Here is a 23,577-nt window from a genome sequence, read left to right on the forward strand (position 1 = left end):
AACGCTGCAGAGCAAACTGAGAGGAAGCCGACACAAAATGTCCAACAAAATGGTAGCAAAAGTTTTGTATCTACAAGGATAAACGCGGTTTTCAAAGTATCTAAGTATCGAGAAAAATAAGTTTACAACAAGTCGCTTTGGGAAGAGATCAGACAACCACAATAACAGTAGCCCACTCTACTCGAGCATTTACTTTTGGCGTTGTAACACATAACAGTTACTGTCATTACGTATTTTACATTTAATAATTTTTTATACAACATTTACATTTAAAAAAAATATTGTTTGTGTAAAGTAGTTTGTATAACTGAGCTAGCTGTAGAAAAACGCATCAGATTACCTTTACAATGAATACTTTAACAGACATTTGAAATTATTTCAATGTTCCTTGCAAATACGCACAGCTCCTGCTAAAATGAGTTAAGTATACAATTTACAAGTCTTGTGGGGACCCATCATCACGGTGCCCAAGATACGTTTTCTGGTTGTCTCTCCCAATGATGGCCTTACAAAAATGTACAGTTTACCATCATATTAACCACAGTGTCCACCAAATGACTGTAGTAACTGAAATTATAGTTACTCATTTAAAACTGTTTAAAACCACATCAACTCTGTGGACCCACCGGTGGGTCCAATATTGCATATGTCTAATTCTCAAAAATATCAAAATAACAGCTGAAGTGGTAAAAAAAAAAAAAAACCTGAAATATTCTAAAAGCTTTAAAAATGCTGTTTGAAAAAACATTAATATAGGTTTACACTAGTAACTGTAGGGTAATTTACAGTTAAAACCCAAGAACTATGTGTTGAATGAAGAAAACTTAATGAAGAAAATAGTTTGCAATTTCATCAGAAGTCAGCTTCACTACTCTGCAGGAGTTCGTAGGCTGCTCTACTTGCATGTTAAAAATCACCAGTAATTATGCTGATTATTAACAAAAGGTCAATAATTACATCAATACCTACGTACGCATGATTGGTTCTAAAACCTAGATAACGTTAGACAATATCCACATTTGGACGCAAGCACTTCAAGCCTATCTCTAAGTGATTATTTAGGAGACAGAGATCAGAGGTCAGACGTAAAAGACTCTCCAGAGACCTATTCCTGATCGGGATGGCGGCAACTGACTAAATTCTTCAGGACAGTCTTCTCACAAACACACACACACACACGAGCACACTTATCTGTACTTCTAGGTTACCTAGCTCTGGGGAAACTCTTTTATCAGTAGGGTATGTTACACACACAATATGCAGTCCTCATTTTAAAGAGTATAAATACAGAATAAAGCAGGATTCTTTAATATATATTATGCAGATACATCAACATCTCAGCTGTCTTGATCACTCCTTGTTCTCGTAGATGGGAGGTCAACCTGGCCTCCTTTTATGGTCCGGTTACTAGGAAAACACAGTTCAGCACGTAAAGGAAAACAGATCTCAGCATGTAAAGGAATAATGTTGCACATTCCATTCTTGCTACAATGAAGACTACACACATTCTACCTATATTTATTAATATAGACGGCAACTACTAAGTTTATTTAATCATCAAACAATCTTGGCGGTTAAATATTGATTAATAACTTGATTTTATTATGAAGGCCATGGTAGACCGACATCCATTCCTTCATAACAATTTCTCTAGATTATGGTTAATCATTTCACATGAAATCTACATTAGTTGACCATTTGCCTAAATTAGTTTTGTAAAGACAGAACCCAACTAAACCTGGGAGAAAGCCGGGGTCTACTACACAGGAACAGAAAGACAAGACAATTAAGAAGAACTATATAAAAACATCACTTACAAAGAAAGAGTGCTAAACGCAGTACGTTTTTGTGACAAATAAATACCTAGAAGATTGTATAATATTTATGACATATTTATGGAATAACAGTATGTTCTAAATAACAAGAGGTTGTAAAATATTTCCAAGGTAAGGCAAAATTGAGCATACCTAGGTACGGCCAGATTAATATTTTCCTCAGATACAGAAAATTACTGATGTCAAATTAAACTGAATCTAGTTTATTCAAGCGTTTGTTTTTACATACAACAAAGTTCCTCATTTGACAGTCATAAGATACATCTTCTCAAATAACATGATTTTCTTCTGACAATTTTGTAGTTTAAGTACATTTTACTGTCCAGTCTACCTCACTGATTCTTATCCTAATCTACTGCTTTAGATTGAACTCATCCTCTGTAATTCCCACAGTCACCAAAATCTGGAATTTTCAAATTGTAATGCGTAGGCCAGAAAAAAATATAAAAAAACTAAATTAATAAAACAAGTAATGAAAGTTATTCCTTCCTATAGTGAATATACATTTTTATAGTTATGCACTGCCTAAAAAAAACATTTCATTGGCTAGAAACTGCTCTCTGTGGAGTATTTATAATATTAAAACATCAGTCTTGAAGTACAGTAGGTCATGGTACTCAGTATGGAACACAACGTGATCTTCCTCAAAAGGTCAAATGTTCATTCTCATGTTTTTTCGACTTACTGGTGACATCTGTGCACACATACGGCCTGAAAAGTTCATAGAAATGTTGGTCAAACAGCATAAAGGCTTTCTGTATGTTCTGTAACATGGAAGCTTCTAATATACTTGATAAAATCATAAATATCCCAATATTTATAATGAAAAAGATCAATTTTCAGCTCTCTATCACAACAACAGGTTTTTTGTCGAGGTGTGATCTGGCAACAATGGTCAGTCAGCGGACAGATGTTGATCTTCCAGCCCATGCGATGTCGATTCTTCACTAAAATTCCGGCACGTGCGCTCATGTCTCCTCATGTTTCCGCTCTGGCTGAAGGTCTTTGAGCACCAGTGGCAGCGGTAAGGCCGTTCTCCGGTGTGTGTGCGCATATGCATCCGAAGGTAGTCAAACTTTGAGAAGTTTCTGCCACACCAGTGACAGATGAAGGACCTTTCATGCAATTTCTTATGCAGCTGCAGCTTTGCCAAGTCCTTTAACTGCCTTCCACATTTGTTACACTTATACGGCTCTTCATGGGCGTGATCTTTTGCGGATGCTCTCCTAGGCATGGTGTATCGTGTGCGAAGGCACTCCTTCTTCTGCGCTCTCTTCAACAAGGTGGAAGCGTGGTGAGCGGGTTCTGAGTCTTGACGCGGACCGGCGTGGGCAGGGGTGGTAGTAACTGAAGACGTTATTGTGATGATGGTGTCCTCGGGCTCAGTCTTGACCCTCTGTGTTGCCACAGTGGCTGCGTTCCTGTTCAATGTCTCATCCGTACTTGAGCTGTCAATCCGTTGTTCACCTACAGATGAGACATCTTTTTGATGCACTAGCTCTCTATCTTCTGCTTCCGTCTTACAGACTGAAATGACATCTAGTATGCGCGGCTTCAGTTCACTAGGTGAAGCCTGACTCTTGGCATCGCCCTCCGTTTGCTGGTCGTCGGGGTCTTCAGATTCAGCTGGGGACCCATATCCACACGCTGGTAATTCTGTGGGTGAGGCTTCTTCAGGAGGGACATAGTGGACTCCTGTATGGTGAAATCATGAAAACGGCATTTACTCAATTATTTTCATTATTAGTATCAGTCATTTCATTCATCAAATGCAAATGTAAATATTACAGTTAAAGGGGCCATATGATCCATTTTTTAAAGATCATTATTTTGTGTATTTGGTGTACCAGAATATGTTGACGTGCTTTAATTTTCAAAAAACACATAATTTTTCTAATACTGTACATTATTGTAGGTCCTCTATGCTCCGCCTCTAAACACGTTGTTTTCTACAAAGTCCCTCCTTCAAACAAGCGCAGTCTGCTCTGATTGGCCAACTGACCCAGTGCATTGTGATTGGCCGATCACTGCAAGCACACTTCGGAAATGGAACACCCTTTTCCATAATCGCGAGATTCTTTCAAAATAAATGTAAACAGTTATTTGTCGTAGGAAAGTCAGAATGACCTCCTCTCCTAGGTTCACGAAACGGTCATCTATAAAATGCATTGCTGTTCTGTTGTAAGTAATCTTAAAAATTCCTAAATGCATCTACTTTCAAAATGCCAAATAAAGTGCTTTCTCCTAGATACACACAGCATCTCTCTGACATGACTCCTACAACACTATCTGTGTTACTGAGACCAACCTTCTTTCTTTGTGTGAACATTTGGGTGGCATACAAATATTTCCACATGGTGACGTAGACATGTGGAGGCGTGTTACAACTTGTCATTTTAGGAGGGCGTGGCAGTCTTAACTTTTATAAAAAAATATCTCTTTGTATTTGAGACTTCAGTCTTTGCTACTTTACAAATCTTCTTTATGCACCAAGAGCTTGTAACACATTAAAGAGAAAGGAAAATTTTAAATAGCATCATATGGCCCCTTTAAAGACCTTTTTATCCGTGTGACAAAGTATTTGTAATGGGTGAATGTGTATCTCTTTGAAACCTGTTTGGTGTCACAGACTTAAGTGCGCTACTGAGGAATTACATTTCACATTACCTGCATTACTCACAGCAGCCATTAAAGCAAGGCTTTGCTCGTTTAATCAAGATAACAATCATTTCTGTAATCATATTTTCATTATTTGCATTAAAAAAATAGACTTTTTAACTATTCAGGAGAAAACTTTTCTCTGTTGTTCCCAAATTTGATGAACATATATCCATTCATTTCACTATAAGGTTCTAAAGGATTTCAAAAGTTCTAAATCTTTACTTACATTCAAATAGATATTACGTAACTTCATAAAATCCAAACATACATAAAAGCTCTGAGTAAAAACGACCAATTAACGATTGTGGCGGACTGGTCAAGCTTTCATAACACCAATCATATCTTTCCTTCTCTCGTGGCCCTGCAAATGTAGCCACTGTCCTCTCCATCCATCAGAATGTAAAAGTGTTATATCATTTTACAATGAATCGAATATCCATTCAACGAGATATGTTAAAATTCTGATATTGTAATAGCTGGATACGACAGGACATGACCACTGATGTAAGACAGAAACTTAGTGGACAAAATGCCATCTACGCTTCTGTGACATTCATTTCTACTATTAAATTGGAGTTTACAGGAAATGTAGTCAACCTTCAACTGACTCGATTACATCAAACAGAGTCTGTGTGTGTTTAAGTGCGAGTTTACCGTTCAAATGTGCCTGATTCCTGCTCAGCGCATCCCTGAGCTGTTGTTTCAGCCTCGCGTTTTCTGACCGTGTTTGGGCTGCTTCCTTCTGATAGTCCTTCACCGTCGCTTCCACCTCCACCCAAATATCACGAATGACAATTGACATTCGCTTCATCAGGTTAGAATGTATCCTATCTAGTCTCGACATTTTCACGAAGTATAAAACGAAAACAAATCCGACGAAACGCGAATAAAAGCAACTCTCCACACTTGCTTATTCTCGTCTTGGTTTAATGGCTGTTCGCAGACTCTAGATGAGTATCACTGCCACCTACTGCACTGTAGGAACATGTACATCACATTTACAAATGTTTGAAATACCAGGCTAATGGCTAATCGATTGTTATTATTATTACATTATAATTATTATTTACTGAAAATCTACGAGTGAAGATTATTAATGTAATTTGTCACAGTATTGTTTTGATATATTTGTAGGTTCAGTGTCTGGGAGTAAAGTTAGATTTGAAGCCAGTATCTTTAATGCTTATCTCACAGGCTTTGTTTTTGAATTCATATTTAGCCGAGCTATGTACATTTTTGAAGTTACCAAATTACCTTATTATTTTTATGCACGCCTTGCGCCTATTTGTACTTTTTTTCCCATTTTATTAAAACTAGACAATACCTATGAACAAGTTACTATATTCGAAGAAATTAGTTGCTTTTCACGTCGTACCGACTATAATAACTCTAAAAGTCTATTTCAGAACCGGAATATTAACATTCATTAACAGTATCCCCTTAAATAATACATCTTAAATGTATGTACTTATGTAAATACTGCTCTGTTGACTAGGTGCAAACACATTTTGGTTTGGTAATGTTTTAAAGACGACCATATGAAGGCGCTGTTGTAGGCGAACAATGCAGTCCTATTCAATCTTATGAAACTGCTCTTAACTGCATATTTAATTTTTGGTGTGAATGTTTCAAGATTGCAAAACTTAATTATGAATTTGGATACAATTATGCCTGAGCAGTTTACCCTCTTAACTTTCATGCGGATGGCATATTCCTTACTTAGTTAAACCTTTAATAAACACAGTAGTTTAAGTCCTATTACAGACAGGCAACCTTCATCTGTCTCAGAGGAACTGAGCTTTCTATCTATTAAATGACTTAGCTTTTAATCATAAGATGGATGATTGTACTGCAGGGAATCACATCTTTCCATCTCAGGTATTAATTAAGTTCTGAGCACAGTTACCCTTTTCTAGAACATGTCTACTGCTGTAAGCCAGTGAAATAGTTATAAAGTCTGACAGACAGTCTTCGTCCCTTTTTGTATTATTTCATACTCAAGTATAATGGAATCACATGCAGTATCAGAAATAGAACTGGCAAATAATGCAAATATGTAAAAAAAATAAAAAAAAATAAACAGATTATAAAAAAAGTTATATAAAAAAGTATATATATATATATATATATATATATATATATATATATATATATATATATATATATATATATATATATATTAGTGCTGTCAATCGATTAAAAACTTTAACTAGATTAATCACACATTTTTTAATCGCAATAAAAAAAGAAATGTTTTTGTACGTTTTTAATATATTTTTTAATGTAATAATTTCACAGTTAATCAAATTAATGTAGAAACAACATAAAGACAGTATATTTTAAATACTTGTTTAAATGGCATCTTTTTATGAATGAAGGCCAGTATTACTGATATTAATACAGCTACTGATTGTTTTTTATTTTTTACATTTATTATTAGGCTTCAAAAATATAAAAGTTTTTAATTTAAGTAAACTTAAAACAATGCTAACATAATAAATGTCATGTTTACTCCTGCCCTTCCTGTCTTAACAGTTAGGAAATATACAGAAATTTAATAAAGTTATCGAAGTTATATGCAGTCTGCACTGCATAAACTATAAATTAAATAGTTAATCCTTATTAAAGCTACAAAAGTTATTTAGTCAAGAGCAGCGAGTCATTTTCTCTGTTCCCTTTGTTCTTTAACTTTACTGACAGGAAGCTTTATTGGCTGCTGTCCCTTTAAGAGCAGACAGACACGCATCTCACCGTTTATATACTGTCTATGGATCTCGCCTCATTCTATCACAACTCTTTTTGTTCATTTTAGACTTTATATAAATCATTTAAGATTGCTCTTATGAGGATAATCGACAAAACTGGCACTTTGGGATGTTTATTGTTAGTTCAAGCGCTTAAGAGAACTGGATTCTGGCGCCCTGTCTATGCATTGTGTGTGTGGTGTGTGTGTGTGTGTATACGTGTGTATGTGTCACATAAGGGCATTCACAGACAGCGCATTCTCTTTTGTCTTGCCACGCTTGAAATGTTTAAAAGCATTTAAATGAATAAGAGCGTGATCATATAATGTAAAGCTAGCCAACAGATGGCAGAAAATAGGATGCTGCGTTAATTGCGTTAAATATTTTGACACGTTAAACCAGACAAAAATTAATCGCATGCTTTAACGCGTTAACGTTGACAGCACCAGGGGCGTCGGACTGGGGGTAAAACCAGTACTGATTACCAGGGCCCCAAAGGAAGAGAGGGCCCTTGAAAAGTCTGGAATATATATTTTCAAGGGGAGGGGGGCCCATTAGGACTGCCTATGCATAGGGCCCGGGATCTTGTGCAGCGCCCCTGGACAGCACTAATATATATATATATATATATATATATATATATATTAAGGCTTGCATAGACTAGTCGAGTAGTCGAGTGATCGACTACTTCAACCACTAGTCGGCGCTGTCGGAAACAATCGACTAGTCGAGCATGCATTAACCATTAATGCGTACAAAGAGTTTGCAAGTACGACATGAATTGTAGGATTACAAAATTGCGTGTAGCTGTTACTTTCTATGACCTTATCTATGTTGCATGTAAAATTTAAATATGTTATGTAATAATCAGGGGCGTGTCTGAAGCCGAATTCCTTATTCGGAATGGCACGGATAATGGCTTCAAAAATGAATAACAGACAAATAAATTTAGAATAATTCTACCTGAATACTGTGATAATGTGAGGCTGAAGCTGGCAGAGGCCGGAGTTTGCTAGATAACAGGTGAGCCAGGGGATAAGCGCAATATTATACAACAGACCTCTACACAGACGAGTATGAAGTGAATGAACGGAAACTTTATGAATGAAAAGAGCGCAAATCAAACACAGTATTGCTGTTGTCTCTCCGTGCATCTCTCAGAAATCAGAGCTTTGCAAGAGTAATATCACCTATAATAATACATCATACACGTTCTATTATTTGTATATGTTTAAAATGCAATGATTTAAAGCTTAAGCTACCAATCAAACAGCCGTGTTGCGCATCAGTCTCTCAAAAACCAAACCAGTTCTAGCCAAGTAGTTCTAGCAGGCTAATAATCAGCTTCGATACGGATACATTTTCTACTTGTCCTACGTGTTTGCATCTTTATCTTTTGCTGGTTTGCAAGACATGCACACATTTGTTTAGTGAAGTTCACTAAACATTAAGACTCGCTTAAAATGTTCTGCGTAATGAAAATGTGCGTATTGAATTGATTCAGTCGTGTTCAAATGATCACTTAACGTTTGTCATGTCATCTCTCTGCTTGCATGATAAATGTTATTTTAGAAATTAATAATTATTTTAGTTTAACACGACATATAACTATGAAAAAAAGATATAACCATAACGGTTTTATCAACGCTGGATCCGAATGCAGATACGAAAAATGTTGTGATTGTTACAGATACAAATACAGATATAAATACTGGCTGTTACATGAAAATTTAAATATGTAATGTCATAATTATAAAGTTAATCAGGGTTGCCAACTCTCACGCATCTGGCGCGACACTCACGCTTGGACTTCAGCGTGAGATTGATGCTGAAAGCGTGAGTGTCACGCCAGATGCGTGAGAGTTGGCAACCCTGCCTAATATATATATAAATAAAATCATAAAATTTCATTTTACAGAAACACATCTGACCATGACAAAAGGGTCTTGGTTCATCACCTGTTGGTTGTTAGCATGCAACATCATAGATACAATGGGTTTTAAAGACCTGTCCACTGTAATGAACATGCATCAGAAGGTTTAATGTGAGCTGGATGTCTGTGTATTACTCCCACCCTTCCAGTTCTCAACTGCTATTACCATCACGGTAAAACAAGAACCTAAAGCCAGCCAAGCAGACAAAGATACAACCTTTCCCACTCAGATCCGATTTAACAATCACGTTACTTGATTAGATTGTGTAATTAAATCCACCAAGGTTAAGAGTGCACTCCGTCTTGTTGTCTCCACCACTTGTCGGTTTTCTTAGGGACATTTAACCTTTACCGGTCTCTCTCAGTCATTTAAGTATATATATATATATATATATATATATATATATATATATATATATATATATATATATATATATATATATATATATATAATGTAAGAACATAATTGGAAGTTATGAATTGTGCATTGGCGAAATTCAGATTAAGTGTTAATTTAATCCTCATTAAGCTTATTCATTAGCAGCATGGATCCATTTAGCAAATCTAGTGTCTCATGTGTAGGCAAAAGGTTGGTGTCAGGAAACATTTTCAAGGTTGTTGAAATAAATCTCTTATGCTCACCACTAATTTGACCAAATATGCAACTGTATGCTGTATTTTTATGTGAAAATAAACAAGCTGAAAACACATAACTCAAAAATGTTTAGTGCTATAGTATTAAGCCTCAAATGTCAACTATACATCGGATTGGATTCTTCTTTAAGTTATAAAAAAGTAAAAATATTAATATAATGTTATGCTAAAACTAAAATTTAAATAATGTGATAAACCATTAAGATAACATGTAAGGAAAAAATCTTAAGCACGCGAATAACATAAGTGGACTTTTATGATTAATTGCTGCTTCGAATGATTGTGTAATTGTAGCATCCATAATTGTAACAATGATTAGTAATTTGATTAATTGTGCAGCCCTGGTTTCAGCTGTATTTATTGCAGTCAGAAATCTTTCTGTCGTGTCCGACTTCAGAGCTTGATTTTTTTTGCAGCCCCCCCCCCCCCCCCTTCCTTCTGTCTGGCAGCATCATCATTCACTTTTCAACATATTACTTGATTTTGCTCACTATATTAAACAAAACATGCTTATATAATTATATGCCAAGCATGCTGGCTAAAACGACATGTCCTTATACATTTGTAGTTTCTGTGCCATTTCTTTTCTCTCTTTTCGATCGGTCTCTCCTCTTCTTGTCTGTTGCACAAAAATATCCCATTTTCACTGTCTCCATTTCAAAGCATCAACTGTAAACCAGTCTGTCTCTGCAGCAGCCATTAACCTGACCCGCTCACACTTTCTCTCACCATCTTAACTCCCCCAGAGTCTTTTAATAATGCATGCTGCTATAAAATTCAAATGAGATCGATTTTTTTTAACACACCAGTGAAATCTGAGCGCACACTCTCATTTTCCCTATCCTGCTGCACCCCGGTCCCTCACTGTCCTCCTCGCCTACCAACCGTTGCCCTGGAAACTGTAACATCCTGGAGACATGTGCGGTATTGAGGGAGCAAGGAAACAGCAGAGACGGAAAGAGTGTGTCCTGTGAGGAGCGAATAAACACTATGTAATAGCTTTTCCCACTTGAAATAGCTTACCCTTGGTAATTCTGAACCCTGAATGGGTTCTTGTTAAAATTACAAATGACCTGCTTCTTGCGTCAGATCAAGGCTGCATCTCATTTCTAGTTTTACTTGATCTTAATGCTGCATTTCGACACCATAGATCATGACATACTCATAGATTGATTCCAAAACTATACAGGTATTCAAGGGCAGGCTCTAAGATGGTTTAGGTCCTACCTGTGCGATCGCTACCATTTTGTTTATTTAAATGGGGAGTCATCTCATTTATCTCCAGTGAAATATGGAGTGCCACAAGGATCCGTCCTAGGTCCCCTTCTATTTTCAATATACATGTTGCCCCTTGGTAATATTATTAGAAAATACGGGATTAGTTTCCACTGTTATGCTGATGATACTCAGCTATATATCTCAACGAGACCAGATTCACCTTCTAAATTATCTAAGCTAACAGAGTGTGTTAAAAATGTAAAAGATTGGATGACCAATAATTTTCTCCAATTAAATTCGGATAAGACAGAGATATTAATTATTGGACCAAAAAACACTACACAGAATCTTGTAGATTACAATTTTCAACTAGATGGATGTACTGTTACTTCCTCTACAGTCAAAAATCTGGGTGTTATATTAGATAGCAACTTGTCTTTTGAAAATCATATTTCCCATGTTACAAAAACTGCATTCTTCCATCTTAGAAACATTCCCAAGGTACGAAACATGTTACCTGTTTCTGATGCAGAAAAGCTAGTTCATGCATTCATGACCTCTAGACTGGACTATTGTAATGCACTTCTAGGTGGTTGTCCTGCTTCTTCAATAAACAAGCTACAGGTAGTCCAAAATGCAGCAGCTAGAGTCCTTACCAGGTCAAGAAAATATGATCATATTACCACAATTTTACAGTCTCTGCACTGGCTACCTATTAAGTTCCGTATCAGTAACAAATTATCATTACTTACCTATAAGGCCCTAAATGGTTTAGCTCCTGCGTACCTAACTAGCCTTCTACCACGCTACAACCCATCACGCACCCTAAGGTCACAAAACGCTGGACTTTTGGTAGTTCCTAGGATAACAAAGTCCACTAAAGGAGGTAGAGCTTTTTCACATTTGGCTCCCAAACTCTGGAATAGCCTTCCTGATAATGTTTGGGGTTCAGACACACTCTCTCTGTTTAAATCTAGATTAAAAACACATCTCTTTCGCCAAACATTCAAATAATGTATTTCTTAAATTGTGACTGCAGTTGCATCTGATCAAATGTGCATTCTTATTCTTTAGCTTGGGTTAAACTAATTAATTTTACTTTGTTGGAACAGCAGCTATGCTAATGATGTTTCTATTTGTTTCTATGATTTACATCCCGTGGTATCTAGGATTTACACAAGCTCCAGTCTGGATCCAGAACACCTGAGAAGAGATGATGCTGACCCTCAGAGGACCCCAGACGATGCTAACCCTGAATCAACAAACAGAACTAACAAATATTGCTACAAGTGTGACTGCATCATATAATAACTATTAATTATTAATAATATTAATAATGTTCATCATCTGGCTGACTACGTCTTGTATTAATTTTTCTAAAAATCCTGTCATACGTGCACAAACTGACAGTCACCACTTATAAGCTACTACTAAATATTGTAGAAACGTAATTTTCTGTAAAGTTGCTTTGTAACGATTTGTATTATAAAAAGCACTATACAAATAAACTTGAATTGAATTGAATGAACAGAATCCTGGGTTATCTGGCTTGATAATTTACACAAAGGTTAACAATGAATTATTCATACACTGTTATTTCACACTGTAAAATCCTAAAACCTGGCTTATCATTGTATATTTGCAGTGCCGGTGTCATTGACTGGGATCACATAAATGATACCCTGTTTTACATTAAAAATAGCAAAACTTGAGTAAAAGGTTAAGTAGTTTGCACTGGATATTACTGTTGGTTGTTTAACATTTCTATGGTAAAACAGCTATCAGATATTACATTTAGCTACTTTCATCTCATCTTGCTCTCTTTCAATGTTAAAACTGAAGTTTCACACCTGGGATTCTAGTTCTGTGAACAATAAACCTTGCCTACTTTAATTTGACTGGCCATCTCAGTCACTTTGACACTGGCAAGCACTCATAGACAGATGAGGCACACACCAGCAAAAAAATGTAACTTAAACTTAAAATAGACCTTTATGCATAATTACGTGCTGCAGAACAGTGGAAGGATTTACAATGTTGGGAGAGACAGTTGTGCCATTTTTAATTTTCATTTCTTGCTCCTCTCGATGTCTATGGTGGTTAGGGCCCTGGTCGTGAACTTCTCAGCATTGTTTCACTCTAAGTTGACAACACAATGTGGGTTAACATCACAAAAGCAGTGCTAAGCCTGCTCTGGAGCAGGGTTCCACAACCCCAGTTAAAAAGCAGTGCTAACCCCGCTTCTAAATTACAAGTGTGAGCTCTACCTTTACCCAGGTTAAAAGTGGGATTAGAAAGACAATAACCCAGGGTTAAAAGTGTGAAAAGCCCTTAACTGAGACCTAACGGCTGGCACACAGAGCCTCAAATGTGTTTATAATGACAGAGAACGAACACAGGGTAGTGGCATAATTAATGAGAGACAGTTTATTCACTGGACTCAATGATGCATAATCAGTGTCGGTACAGAGCAGAAGAAGGATCAATACCTCAAGATCTATCACATATTGTTCCATAGCAATTCATTAAGGCATGCACAGGCAGATCTGCATGGAATCAGGATTATATTAGCAACAAGAGTTATCATAATGCCTCTCAAATCATTTCATGTCACAGAGTCAAGTCTTGACTAGCACAGGTGCTTTCACCAAAATGTAGTTGAATTTGCAAGGGAATGTTTAATAAACACAAAAACATTATTTTCCTTCACATCAATACATAGATACGTTGAACAGCAGGTAGAACTTGTGACCCACAGAATTGACTCGACTGGCGTCTTTGAAACATTTCTTGATAGAATTGCTCTGTGCAGCAAAGGCGATCTGTAATCGTGCTTGGAAGGTCAAAGTTTCAGCAAAGCACAAACGGCATACAAAACAAACGGCCGCAGACTAAATATATGCTAAGAGGGCCGATTTCAAATTACATACCAATAAAAATACTCAGGAGTGAGAAAATGTGTGAAAGCACTGCAGTAATAACAGTCAAGATTTGCATTACGAACACGGTTCATGTCCATCGAAGAGATTCAGATTACCAGACATGAATGGAAGCGGTACAAATATGTACAGGCACAAATATAAATACATATGTATATACAAGCATGAATTTGTTGGCAGGTTAAATATAAATATAGCCAAGCAGAACAATTCAGGAGAACAAAAGTCAAGCTGGCATTCACTGACTGCACATGGTTGGATTTAATGTGCATGCTAAACTCATTCATATTTGAGTGGTGGGGATGTAGAGCAGTCGCAAACTGAAATGTATCAAAAAGACGATTGTAGCCCCATCCGTTCATGCAAGCCAAAGCCAAAGTAAGGCCCAAAAGGCCTTTCACCCTGTCATCATCACCCAACCTGAGTCAGCATGCTTATCCACATTCATACTGTTTGTGGTACGGAATATGTTGCACTAGATACAGAACATTTACAAAGTGCTACACAGCAAAGGTTTTGATTTGTAAAAAAATAAGAATACTTGATTTCCGAGAGTTGATGAGTGACCCCATCGCCAACAAAAAGCTGTAAACATAAATAAAACAATGAGTCATATTCTGCATGCAAGAGACCTGAAGCCATGAAAATGAGGGAATTGTAATTTTATCTATAAAAGAACTCTGTATGTACGGATCAGATCACAATAAGATCCTGACCTTTTAAACTTAGTTTGGTATCAACATAAATCTGGATATTTGGCCATTTAATTGTGCATGCTACAGTAATTTCCTCTATTTTTACACATTAATTTATCAATTTATTGATCAGTCAGTTTTTTTTTTTGAGTGATATTTCTGTATTTTTACATACATTTATCAGTTGATTGGAATAAAGTATATCGGTCAAGCAAATTTCTATTTTTTTTTTTGGTTGACATTGGATATCTAATTGTGCTTGCTCATTTCCTTTTCTTTTTACGTTTAATTATCAGTCTGTAGCATGTAAATCTATCCATCTGGCAATATTGGATACTGTTTGGTTGATATTATATATTTTTTTAAATTATATTTTTAGTGTTTTATTCTTTTTATAGACAAAATAGTATACATTTTTAATATCAGCCATTTGTCGGCTATCAGAGATAACAAGAAAACAATTAATGACTTTAATACCAGTGCATGCCATCTTACAAATGCATCCACGCTCTCATTTCCTGTTTCAGTCACAAACATGCCCTCCAGAGCTGGAGTCTCGAATCTTGGCACAGTCGGTGTGGCCTGACCTGAAGGATTCAGGTATCATTCTGTTGAGCAACACAAATCATTCCACCAAACAAACAGTTTGTAGCAGTGTAAAATGATTCATGGTCATGGTCGAAACATCCTAGCGCTCCAGTCTGATTCTACTGTAAACATTACGGTATGAAAACATGACTGTTTGTATCATCGATTTGCTTCATACTGCTAAAACACAATACTAAATGAATGGTCTGCTTTCTGTTTGCCTTGAAGGATCTGGCCGAGGATAGCTGTGAGGAAAAGGGGAGGGCATGTTGGTGAGCGTTACGATATTGGCTTCCTCACACTCACACACACACGCAAGCAGCCAATCAGAGGCAGCTCAGATCCCTCTCGACACTACTGCATTCCCTAAATCTCTGGGGTATCTTTTCATCTGAAGCTACTGCCCCCCTCCTCTCCTCCCGTATCCTTCTCTCTTCATCCCTCCATCTGTGTGAAACAAAAGACTGCGGCTAGGTCTTGATCCCTCCCACTTTCTCCTCACCTCTCCCTCCTTCTCTATCTGTAGGATTCTTCTTGTTTATGTGTGATAACCTCATCTACGAAGAGCCTATGTTTAAACGCTGGGTGCAGCTCATCCTTTCATCAGAGGAAAAAAGAAAGCCTAGATAAAAGTGTGTCTAGAGCAGCTCTTAAGGTAACTGGACTCATCTGTGGATGGATGCCAACTCGGAAGCCATCTGCTGTTTTATATAATCGATTACATTTTAATCTGCGCTTTCTTCATGGATTCACACTTCTGAACAGGGATGCTAAAATCAGCTTGTGCATTAAAAATACTTCTAATCTTTGTCGAGAACAAAATCCCCTCCAATTCCCTCTCATTCTTGTCCTCCCTCACATCCTCAAGGGGTGCATGAATAATGAAATGAGATCATATGTGTGGTCTCCTTGGTGACATCATCTCAAACGATGAGTCCTTTGCTGAAAAATTAAACAAACAAACATTTATGCCTTGCCGCTTCGACTGTGATTCCAGGCATTCGAAGAGCTGAAGAGTCCATGTTGTTTTTATCATTCTGGAGCGATAGAAGATAAATGTAACATTCAGCTTCAGAGCCAAAACAACTGAGAAAGCATTCAGGAGCATTCAGATGTAGAGAGATTAATGACACATGGAAGAAGGAAATGGTCTTCATGGATTGGTTGTTGGCTGTGAATTTTACGTGACGGCCATCAGGTCTTAAGTATTACTGAAAGAGAAGAAGAGGTGTTGAAAGAATGAAGCAAAGTGAATTTTAAACGAAACATCTACTCCAAAAAAGATACACATATAAACATTTCAATATATAAAACATTAAATAGTTAAAAAGTTGCACAATTTCTTTGCACAAAAGCTTTTTTTTTGTCTACAACAGACACAAGAAGAGACACAGCAAAGCCAGCTTGTGATATTTCTGTTCTTTAGCATTGTATATTCTTTCAAACCATTCAAACGTTTAGGGCCAGAAGGATTTTTTTTTTATTCAGAAAGGATTAATTACATTTATCAAAAGTCACTGTAAATACATTTAGAGAGTTACAAAAGATTTATATTCCAAAAAAATATTGCCTTGTTGAACTTTCCGTTCATTATAAAATCTTGAAAAGACACGGTTTCCACAATAATATTAACTCAACTTTTTTCCGTTACATTGATAATAATAAGAAATGTTTCTTGAGCAGCAAATCATATTAGAATGATTTCTGAAGGATTAATGTTGCTGAAAATTCAGCTTGCCATATTAAAATAGAAAACAATTATTTTAAATTGTAATAATATATTACATTACTCCTGTTTTGCACTATATTTTTGATCAAATAAATGCAGCCTTGTATTAGAGTATAAGAGATTTCTTTCAGAAACATTAAAACAGTTTACAGACCCAAACTTTTAAATGGTGCATGTCCCATTTCAGTTCCTGAACTGACAAAAAAATTTGATCTAAATCTAACCTTTAAATAGAATATCAGATGTATAACAGGTTACCTGTGAAAATCACTACTTATACAAACTATAAAACACCAAACTTAGATCCATTAGATACAGTACAGGCCAAAGATCAGTCTCACCTGCAATCAGATCTAACATTTATCCAAATCACAAAGTCAGCTCTAAGCTTGCATTCAATTTCACATGCTCTGGCCTCATGGGAAAGATACTCACCACCCCAGTTGATGACGATAGTAATAACAATGATGACAATCCCTCCCACCAATGACACGATGGACAGGATTTTTGCATTCTGGCCAAGACGACGTGCACCGTCCACATTGCCCTGCTGCAGACTGTTTCGAGACTGAGAGTAGAAAGAGAAGTTGTAATGAAAAGGAGAGAACAACTAATTCCTTTATCACCAGAAGGAATTATGCCAAATACAGTTTCTCGGCTAGTTAGAAATGTTTTCAATTGAACCTCCAAAGGCAAAGAAGCTACTTTCGTGCACTGCGTAGCATAATTCTTGCATACACAAGTGAAATCACAGTCCCTCCTTACTCGACCGAAACTGTATCCAACAATCCCACCCCATGAACACACAAGCACACACCATGACCGAGAAGGTCAAGCCGACGATGTTAATGGGCCAGACAGGGCAGAGGCAGGCCAGAATCGCCCATATGAGATAATCGTTGGGTTTGGAGCCGTCTCCGACATCAGTGGCTGCGCTGGGCTGTCTGGTGAGTGAGGGTCGAGGTGACCCCGCTTGACTCAATGACCCGGAGCGACTGCTCAGCCTGGCTCGCCCGTTTGCGTGCGCATGGTTGGGCTTAGCATGCTGCTGACGAGGAGGAGAAACAGCGATCGGAGATCTTTCGATAGGACCAGGGCAAACACCATTACCTGTAGTGATGCGAAAGAGAGAAACACATGAGGCGATAGCTAGGTGCCTTTAAGCCTACATTTCAGACTGTCTGTTTTCAAAAGCAGCAATACTTTTGTTTGTTTATAAACTAAAGGTGCTGATATCTCCTGCTCAGTTTTTACTGGCAGAGGGGAGCTGCATCTGACTCATCTACTTGATGAGAAAAACAGACAAGAAAAGAGAGTGGGGGATGGTACAAAAGCTGAGAAGAAAACAGAGTGAAAGCAGAGCGAGGTTGTAAATCATTGTATATCAGTCTGGTTCCTGCTCTAAGATTAACACTCAAAGAATTTGAGAAAAAAAATGGCAAGAGATCGTTTTTCTCATAAGGACAGAAGAAGCAGCTTGTACATCACTAAAAGGTGGTACTTAAAGACCCCATGCAAGTGCTGTTTTCTTTCCTTCATTCATTCAAAAGTCAGTATGATTTGTTAAAAGGAAATTAATTATTTTGTTCAGTAAGGATGCACTGGATTATTGTAAGTTTCCAGTGAGGAGATCGTTTATAAAATGAACAAAAACTGGTTATGCTGCAGTTCTATAGAACTTTCTAATCATCAATTAAAATTTTTTGGGAAAAATTTATCATGGTTTCCACAAAGCATTAACTGTGTTAAACATTGATAATGATGCTGAAATCACAGAAATAAATTACATTTTTCAGATATATTAAAACAGTTATTAATAGTTATTAACAGTTATTAAATTGTAGTAATATATCACAATATTAATGTTTTACTGTATTTTTGATCAAATAAATGCAGCACTGTTAGACTTAAAGTCGGCATGAAACGGAAGTTGAGATTGTCATTTTTTTCCTTGCCGTGATGTATATCCGAGTTAAACGGCTTCTGGAATTAGAAAAAAATGTAGGGCGGGGCTTGGTTGGATCGTTGGAGGTTGGGCGTTGCAATATTGCATATTGCTCGCTGAGATGACTGACACTGACAAGTTTCTCTGAGAGGCGGTGCAGAAACGAGACCGCACCCTCATCGGCTCTGGCCACACCCTTTCGCCATGGCACGTGACCGAAAGAGAAGAGAGGTCGTTTCGAGGGGGGATGGTAGGGTAATGTATTTGATTAAAGATTATAAGGGTACATGAATTTAAAAAAAATAATGAAGTGCACAGATAAATCATTTATAATAAACACTACAATATTACATATAAAAATAAGATTTGTCAAATTTGATTTCATGCCGACTTTAAGAGACTTCTTGCAAAAACATTTAAAAAATCTTACCCCCAAATTTTGAACAGTTCTGTAAGTTTCTTACTGAAACAGGAAGTAGGGGGTGTCATATCAAAGGGCTACTAGATTAGCTAATTATTATTGCTAGTCAGAGGAAAGTGATATTAGAGGAAGTGCTGACCAATATATATATATATATATGCTGGTCAGTGCAAGGTAATGTCATGAATCTAATACATTTGAATCTACTAAATGTTAATTTTGTAATCTTTTAGGTGTACACTTAGCATAAAGATGACCTCAAAGCCACATGGACTTAACACCACAAAACTCTAAGTTTTAAATGTCAAATTTAAATTAATCTATATTCTATGAACTATTTAATAAACAAAAGATGCAAAATGCATGACTACAATCAATTTGAAATAGTTATTTACTTGTTTCCATATTCTCGTGGATGACTGTCAGGTGATCTCTGGGTGGGGCATCCTGAGAGGGGGCGGGGTCTCCAAGTGTTGTGGTGGGGGGTGGATCTTGTTGCTCAGTCTTGACTGGCTGTGAGGTGTTGACGGTGAGGTCTGACTCTGTATCTGGTTGCTGACTGGTCTCTTGCTCTGATTGTAGTTGTTGCTGTTCTTCCTCCACTGCACCAGGAGCAGCAGTGGCCTCAGCGTTCACATCCATTCCCAAGATGTTTATGACAACTGATGTGTGGCAAAATTAAGCTTATATGTCCGTATTAATTTAGGGTTTCTGATTTGTTGAGAACTGTTGGGTAAAAATCAACAAAAATATTTAAGACATTATATATATTTTACAATGCCTATTAACATGCGCTTACATTATGAAGTCAATAATTGACACTATCATTCAGTATTGTGTGTAAATATATATATATATATATATATATATATATATACATATATATATATATATATATATATATATATATATATATATATATATATATATCATATTCATCATATTCAGATATGTATATATATTTGTTTTTTAAGAAAGTACTCCTTTTTTTGCAAAGATGATCAAAAGTGACACTAAAGAAGTTTCTAATTTATATAATTACAAAAGTTTTATTTAAAAAATGCTGTTCTTTTAAACTTTATATTCATCAAAGAATCCTGACAAATGTATCATGGTTTTGATTGTGCTGGAGACACAGTGTATACACTTTTTATAAAAAAAAAAAAAAGGAAATATATATATATATATATATATATATATATATATATATATATATATATATATATATATATATTTAAAAGGATGAATTGTTGTTGCTGCAAATTAAGCTGGAACAAGAGTAACCAACATAAAATCTACATTAGGTTGCTATTGTAAAAACATTTGGAGATAATAATATGTAAACAAATTCACTATACTTTATCTGTTCTTTACTCCATAATTTACCAAGCTATGGTAAATCATTCTGTCAAGTGAACTGTAACCAGGAGGGGCTGCTTTTTTCAACATCTCAGTCTGCACCTGTCCACCTGCTTACATTTAATCTCCCTCAAAGCAGGAATCTAATAAAGATAAAGACCACAGCCTCATCCGCCTCATCCTACAGATCTGAAAGATGACAGATTGTTGTGGGAGAGCTGCAGCCATCAAAACTGGACTTCCCAAATCTACACATGTTGTAGCTATCTATGTGTGGTCTTTAAAACTAGCTCTGTCTCATCTAAGACCTCAGAAAAACACCTATTCAAACGCTAAATGAAACCAACAAAAGACCCTAATCATATTCATCATATTCAGATTGAAACAAAGTAATTACATAAAATACACGTTGTACTTATGAGTCCACGTGAGCCTTAGATATAGCCTAAACACCAACGTCTGTGCGAAAACAAAAAGCATCAAATGACACACCCATATCTGCAACTATAAAACATTTGATGATTTGTGACAATATATACTAACTGAACGCTTCAACTGACTCATAAGCCATGTTGCTTTTAACATAATCATCAAATCAATTGAATAATCAATCAATCTCACATCAATGACTTTTCCCTTTCACCTGTCTCACTCTTTGAAATTCAAAGAGGCAGCAGTCTGGAGAAAAGCACACAGCAGACACACAAAGGTCCTCTGCGCGCCTGCTAAACGGCTATATTATAATTCAGTGAGAATAATAATCAAAGAGCACACCGAGAGCAGCGCATGCACACGTATTCATACAGAAAACAGCAGTAAGAAAAGTGACACACCCACAGCACCCGAGCCACGACTGATGCACTGATGCGAGAACCGACATGATCGTAATAAACAAGAGCATGCATGCAGATCGAAAGTGAACTCACCTTAATCTAATGCAAAATGACTGCAAAAATCATTAGGATCTTTCTCATTTTGTATGTAAAGTATAGTACGAACAGCAGCACATCGACGTTCAGGTGGTGACACAGAATTAAGATGAATTTCGGATGATTGCTTTGTCCTACTATATCCTAGTGTGTATCAGTGTAAAAACGTGGAGTGATGTGTCGGCATATGATCCACTGCGTTTATGAGTCTGTTCTCCCACACTGCGTGAACCTGTGCGCGTGCTCCACTCTGTGGCGTGCGCGTGTTTCTCTTTTTTGGTGGTTTACTCGTAGAGAGAAAGCTAAGTTTCTACAATAGTAGCTTATCAGTAGTGACTGTCAGTTAATGTTTACATATGGCAGAAATGTATGGGGGAAAAAATCAATTAAAGACGTAATCAAACCAACGATGATCTTTTTTTAAGAGCAATTATTATATGATGCAATCAAACTTATAGCAATATTTGTTAGTTCATCTGAGGTCCTCTTGAGGGGTTGGCATCATCTCTTCTCAGGTGTTCTGGATCCAGACTGGAGCTTGTGTAACAACCAAATATGTTGATATGAATATTTTTTATTGATATTTCCACATTATTAAATTAAACAATTGCAAATAGCAGCTAACTTAATTCACATGATATGTGTAGCCTACTACTAGGCATCTTTGGCTTCCTCTTTTTGTGTAATTTAAATGGTAAATGTGTGCCCTTTTATTTTTTGAGTCACATGTCAAAAGTTTCTAAACGTTGCTAAATACGTTTTTTAAATAGCTAAATTTGTCGCTATGTGCTTTTGGACGAAAAAGTTGCTAAGATAATATGAAAAGTTTCTAAATTGGCAACACTGGCTCTGGATATAGGGATTAGGGATTTTGATGCAGTAAATTGAATCTTTTGTGTCGGTTATAAAACGATTCATTCGCGTGATTCATCCAGTGTTCCCTTCTGCTGGGATCCATCGTTACACCAGTGGGTACAACAGTATTTTGTGTGTTACGAGTGTCATTTAAAGTTAGTCCTTGTTGCAGTAGTTGAAAAGGGAATCAATCTGGTTTTTGTAGAGAAAATGATTATGATGTTTAAACAATGCTTTGATATTGGAGACCTTTTTTGACAATTCTAAGGTTTTGTTCAGCTTTGGTTTTTATATATATATATATATATATATATATATATATATATATATATATATATATATGTATATATATATGCATATCTATATATATATGTATATATATATGTATATATATATATATATGTATATGTATATATATAAAACGGATGTGTCTTAGAGAACGACTCAGTGTTTAGCGAATTCGTTAATGATTAAGTGACTCACTTGCAATGTCGCCACCTGCAGGCGTAATAATGTAGCTACAAAGAGTTGTATCAAAACGTCCATAAAGCTGTAAAGTCTTACCACAGTTGAGTTGACAGACCCGCCCACAAGGTCATCCATCACATGTGTTTAACCCGCTGAAAGTGTACTGAGCTGAACTAGATTTGATGACTAGTGCATGAACAAATTGAAGTCATTTTTATTTCTCTTTTTTTCTAATTTGGGGTTTGATAAATATTTTGCAAAGACTGAACGCGTATGGGTAATCCGTCTAAAATGTAAGATTTTCAATAGAAAATTGAACGAGAGAATAAAATGAATAAAAAACACTATATGGCAGCACCAACATGCACATGTGCGCAGTGCGTTTGTTTCTGTGAATTGTGGGGACTTTCCATAGAATTATATTACATTTATATTGAACAAACAATATTTTTTATCCCCTAACCCTAACCCTACCCCTTACAGAAACCTGTTTGCATTGTTATACTTTCAGATAAACATAATTTACTATTTTTAATCATTTCTTTCCCTGGGCACACCAAAATGTAAATTTTTACTAGCCTTGTGGTGAAATTTGGTCCCCACA

General features: G+C 36.3%; 2 protein-coding genes across 3 annotated transcripts; both read right to left on the minus strand.

Moving 5' to 3' along the window:
* Positions 1 to 2,022: 2,022 nt before the first annotated feature.
* On the minus strand, positions 2,023 to 5,472 carry LOC132143550 (zinc finger protein 397-like). Its single transcript, XM_059553875.1, has 2 exons — positions 5,151 to 5,472; positions 2,023 to 3,530 (listed from the first exon to the last, which is right to left on the minus strand). The coding sequence occupies exons 1-2, from the start codon at positions 5,338 to 5,340 to the stop codon at positions 2,731 to 2,733; spliced, it is 990 nt and encodes a 329-aa protein (XP_059409858.1). The 5' UTR covers positions 5,341 to 5,472; the 3' UTR covers positions 2,023 to 2,730.
* Positions 5,473 to 15,832: 10,360 nt separating this feature from the next.
* Positions 15,833 to 21,878, minus strand: LOC132143555 (trafficking regulator of GLUT4 1-like). Of its 2 annotated transcripts, none has more exons than XM_059553889.1 (5): positions 21,648 to 21,878; positions 19,758 to 20,088; positions 17,814 to 18,106; positions 17,432 to 17,564; positions 15,833 to 16,478 (listed from the first exon to the last, which is right to left on the minus strand). In XM_059553889.1, exons 2-5 carry the CDS (start codon positions 20,002 to 20,004, stop codon positions 16,462 to 16,464), a joined length of 690 nt encoding a protein of 229 aa, XP_059409872.1. In that variant the 5' UTR covers positions 20,005 to 20,088; positions 21,648 to 21,878; the 3' UTR covers positions 15,833 to 16,461. The 2 variants fall into 2 exon arrangements, with proteins under 2 accessions (XP_059409872.1, XP_059409880.1); XM_059553897.1 differs by lacking the exon at positions 21,648 to 21,878 and adding an exon at positions 21,343 to 21,480.
* Between the last annotated feature and the right edge of the window lie 1,699 nt (positions 21,879 to 23,577).

The sequence above is a fragment of the Carassius carassius genome, chromosome 1, assembly GCF_963082965.1.
Source record: "Carassius carassius chromosome 1, fCarCar2.1, whole genome shotgun sequence".
NCBI classification, from domain to species: domain Eukaryota; kingdom Metazoa; phylum Chordata; class Actinopteri; order Cypriniformes; family Cyprinidae; genus Carassius; species Carassius carassius.